The 4,636-nt window shown below is 51.1% G+C and overlaps 1 protein-coding gene across 3 annotated transcripts; it reads left to right on the top strand.

Moving 5' to 3' along the window:
* Nucleotides 1–206: 206 nt before the first annotated feature.
* LOC119539193 lies at nucleotides 207–4,182 on the top strand. 3 transcript variants are annotated; one of them, XR_005217816.1, is made up of 3 exons: nucleotides 207–2,698; nucleotides 2,812–2,907; nucleotides 3,288–4,182. XR_005217816.1 is itself a non-coding variant. In XM_037842535.1 (2 exons), exons 1-2 carry the CDS (start codon nucleotides 2,837–2,839, stop codon nucleotides 3,865–3,867), a joined length of 651 nt encoding a protein of 216 aa, XP_037698463.1. In that variant the 5' UTR covers nucleotides 2,718–2,836; the 3' UTR covers nucleotides 3,868–4,182. The 3 variants fall into 3 exon arrangements, 1 of the variants encoding a protein (XP_037698463.1); XR_005217818.1 differs by lacking the exon at nucleotides 2,812–2,907 and having other exon boundaries at nucleotides 3,288–3,305; XM_037842535.1 differs by lacking the exon at nucleotides 207–2,698 and having other exon boundaries at nucleotides 2,718–2,907.
* Nucleotides 4,183–4,636: the final 454 nt, after the last annotated feature.

Here is a 4,636-nt window from a genome sequence, read left to right as displayed (position 1 = left end):
CATTAGAGCTGGTCAAAGAGAGTTAATTATTTTAGTTAAGATGTGTGCCAGTTTGGATATATTATGTCCCCCAGAAAACGCCACGTTCCTTGATGCAGTCTTGTGGGGTCAGACGTATTAGTGTTGATTAGGTTGAAACTTTTTAATTGTCTCCATGGAGACGTGACTAGTAACATCTTTGATTAGGGTGTGACCTGTTGATGGGATCGTTTCCATGGAGGTGTAGCTCCACCCATTCAGCATGCATCTTGATTGGTTTCTGGAGTACTTTAAAAAGAGCAACACAGGCCAAGTTTTCTAGTTTCTCTAAGCCTCAGTTTCCTTATGTCTAAAATGGGGATAACAGTCCCTACCTTGCAGGGTTGTGTGTAGATTAGATGAGGGTGTCCCCCCCAGCACCTGGCACAGAACCAGATCACTCCACTTGAACCTCAAAAACCATCCAGCCCCTTGGTTCCCCAACTAACTGCAACTGCACCTCCTGGGACCTGATTAAAGAGCAGATTCCCCATGTTCGCTGATCAAGTAAGCTTGGAGTAGAGCCCAAGAACCTGTATTTCTAGGAGGTGATTCCAAGGCACGGCCAGGAAAGGAACCAGAATAGAGAGGAGTCTGTATCCTGAGTTAGTGACATTTCTGGGGCTAGAGCCTAGGTGTCCCGCTCCTAGCCTCTGCTCTTCCACTGCACACACAATGGGAACATCTGGGACTGTGGGTTTAGCTACTAGTGGTGAAATTTCTGAAGAAGAAAGGCCCTGGGAGCTTATTTCAGAAGCATCAGAATGAACTTTCCTTCCTCTCTCATTATCAGGAAAAGAAGGGCAGAAGCTGCTGGTGTGGATTTGTTCCTCCAGTTAGGTATTTGTATTGTCGCAGTGGCTGGTGGCCCAGCCTTCCACGATTTGCAGGTGGGTGACAGGTCATGCCGTGGGTGACTCCATCCAGCTGTTGCTAGCACTCTTGCTTGCTGTGCTGCTCTGCGTCTGGAGCCTTAGCTTTGCTCAGTGCCCTCTTATTGGCCAGAAGGGGGCAGTCAGCTGCCTCTCTAGTGTCTTTCCTGAGTTTAGAGTTGAGTCATGGAGATCCAGGGGTGGTTAAACAGGACAGGGCTTTCTCTAACCCATGGCAGGAGGCCTGAGTTCCAGAAAGGAATGTGTAAGCCTGGGGAGCAGGTGGTTTGCCACGTTCTCAATTGCTCACTGAACTACCAGGGGGTGGCTGGGGAGAAAGCAGCATGCACCTGTGCCTGGTTTTTAGCCCTCAGATACCAGGCTCCCAGCTGCCTCAATGGCCTAGATAAGCTGGAGGCTTGGGCAGAGACTGCTACACATCCCTAATAGCCAGTCTTTCCTTCTATAGGAATATATCCACCAATATTTAGCTGGACACATGGCTGCTCATAATAAAGACTACATTTCCCAGCCTCCCTTGCAGCTAGGAGTTGTCATGTGACTATATTTTGGCCAATAGAATGTAAGCAGAAAGAGCACAGCCCTTCCAGGAACCTTCCTTACGAATAACCTTTGGCTCCTTCTTCCCTTCCTCCATCCTTGCTACCTGGAATTTGGATGCTGTCATCTTGGACCATAAGGTCAAAACCACATTTAGCAGAGCAACAAGACAGTGTCTGGATCTCAGACACTGGGGAGCCACTTATCATCCTTGACCACCCATCCAGATTTTATGTGAGAGGAAATAAACTTCTATCTTCTTTGCCATACCTCTATTTTGGGATTCTGTCTTTGCAGGGAAACCAAACTGTAACTAACACAGGCCCCTAGCCCAGCTAGGCAGAATGTGGGGAGGCCATTGTACACAAGAGTGCCAGGACACCTCTTATTTGATAATAATCATAATAAAAGCACACACTGAGCATTTCCCATGTGCTGTGTCAAACCCTGGGTTAAGCACTTTAAATGCAATATCCCATTTGATCCTCCCAATGATCCTTTGAGGCAGGATTTATAATCCCAATTTTATAGATGATTAACCTGAGCTTAGGGAGTTTAAATACCTTGCCCAGTCCATTAGGAAGTAACAGAAGCAGGATTCAAAACCAGACTCTGATTCCTGGGCACGAGTATTGTCTGTTCTTCAGGCAGCGAGAAAGGTCCCTGCCATGCTGGCCATGGCCTCCTGGACCTCACCTGGGCCACTGGGGACCGTGGATTAAGTTTAGATCGAGAGGAGAGACTCATCAGGTGGTGACTGCACTGACACTGACCACAGAGCAAGCTGAGACCCTGGGCAAACCAAAGTGTAGTCCTTATTCCCTTGCAAAATTCTTAAACTTAAAAAACATTTTAGAGGTTTAGTTCCTCTACCTAACGTAGGTGTCCCCTCAAGAGCATCCCAGTGAGACCATCTCCTGTTTAGTGGCTGAGCTAAGAGGGCTCCACACTCCTCTTCCTTCACCTTCCGTCATCCCTCTTCTCCTTCCGTCATCCCTCTTCTCCTTCACTTCCTGCGGATTGTGGAGGCTATGCCAGAGGCCCCTTACAGAGCCTGGCCTCCCCCAAATGGGCTTCTGTTTATTTGCTTATCTTCACAGATTTCCATAGAGCATCTAAGACACAAAGGACTCCATCCAGACCAGTCAGAAAACCTTGTAACTACTTCCAGCTCTACTACCAAGTGGCTGTGTGATCTTGGCGAGACCCTTATCCTCTCTGATCCTCATTCTCATCTTAAAATAAAAGTAATGATAATGATAACACTAAACACACACTTCTAAGTGCTTTACATGTATAAACTCACTTAATCCTTACAACAACCCAATGAGGAGTTTCTATTATTTCTCCCATTTTACAGATGAGAAACCTGAGACAGAGGTTTTATGTTGTTCAGGGTCATTCACAATGAGGTGAAAATGAAAAGACTTGCAAGAAGATCTCAACCTTGCTTTTGGTAACAGAGCACTTGTTTAAATCACATATATAGAATGTAAAGACAGTAGATCAAAGGAGGGGTGTTTGAGTGAAATAGGGGTGGAAGTCTAAACCCTCATCCCTGGGCCTCCCGAGCTGACCCTGAAGCCTCTCCTTGTACTCTGGAACAATTTAAAAGCCACAAAACTTTCTGGTCTCTAAAGGCCCCTCCAACTGGAATATTCTGTGAGTCTCCCGTGGCCAGGAGTCACTGAGGGTTGTCAGGGCTGGGACAGAGGGCGGATCCTAAACGGTGCCGTGTTGCCTGCCACCGAGCCTGGGGTTAAGGGCTTGATCAGAACGTGTCTGCGAGTTCCTCTGCGAGATTAACTGCCTCAAAATAGCCCGTTTGTTTTCTAGGTATGCAAAATCTCCACCTAGGACGGCACGGGGCCCTTTTGCTCGGAAAAAGACCTCAGCTCCTCTAAGAAAGCAACTCTGCTTTCAATTAGCGGCAACACCTACTCCCGAGAACACAAGGAACCGAGGCAGCGACAACTTCGTTCAGACAAAGAGCAGAAGCTCGTCTCCGGGAGGGAGCGCGCTGCGCGCACCCGCCGCGGCGCTCCCCGCGGCCGCCCTCCGCGCGCGCCACGTGGCACATTCCAGCGCCCGGAGCGCGGGCCGCGAGCACTGGGCTCGCCCACTCGGCAGCAGCTCCAGGGCGGCGGGGAGTGGCCCCGGCGTCGGCAGCCCGGCCGGGAGCCGGCATGCAGAACTCGCCTGGCACGGGAGGCGCGGGCGGCGGCTGGCAGGCTGCTTCCCGCGGCAATTCTGGCACCCGGACTCCCGGAAGCCCCCGCAAGGGGAGGGGAGGGCGCAACTCGGGGTCGGGGGTGGACACCCATCCCCCTCCTTTCCAATCCCCGCCCCCTGCCCCTGTCTGCAGCCCGGCCAGCTGGAATGCGTTCCTCCAACCCCCTCCCCAGCTCCGTGCTGATCGACAGTGGGACCTTGGTCAAATCTCTTAAACTTCTTAAGCCTCTCCGAGGGTTTAGCCATAGAGCCTTGCGGTTGCCCTCCAGTCCTGTGGGCTCTCCTCGCCGTTGTGGTTTGCACCTCCCCTCAGGCACCTATCCCATAGGAACATGTAAAGTGACATGGCCGTCTGACTCTTCCCCAGCCCCAGGCTGTCAGCTCCGCCCTGGCAGGAAGCTTACCCCAAACCTCCTCTCTGGCTCCTGGCTCAGGGGAAGTGCCCTGTGGCCACTGGTGTCAGCAGGGGTCCTTTCTGCGGCGGGGGCCCCTGGCGAAGACTGGCGGCCAGTGTTTCTGGGAGCAAGGCGGGAGTGGGGGTGGGGTGGGGTGGGAATTCCATTTTCCCAGTTTTGCCAGACCTAATTCTGCTTTATTTCAGCGAGGGCCTCAGTGCCTCAGAAGCATCCTGCCAAACATTCTTGCCATTTCAAAGGAGACAAGAGCATCCCGCTTGCTCAGTAGGCTTGGTTTATTACAACTACATGAATGAATTGCCCCCATTCACTACCACACACACCCTTTTGTGAACCATGGCCTCCTTCGCCAGGGTGTGTAAATGACCCGGAAATGAAGGACCCTTTCATTATTGCTCTGAGGCCATACTTTGCTGGAGACAACTGTGCTGAGAGTCAGAGCCCTGCATTTAAGGTGGGGTTTTTGCTTGTTTGTTTTCACCACTGGTTTATTGTGTGGCTGTAGTCAAGTTCTGTCCCCTCTTTGAGCCTCATTTT

Source organism: Choloepus didactylus, chromosome 1 (genome assembly GCF_015220235.1).
Source record: "Choloepus didactylus isolate mChoDid1 chromosome 1, mChoDid1.pri, whole genome shotgun sequence".
Lineage (NCBI taxonomy): Eukaryota > Metazoa > Chordata > Mammalia > Pilosa > Megalonychidae > Choloepus > Choloepus didactylus.
This window is presented reverse-complemented; position numbering and strand designations above follow the sequence as displayed.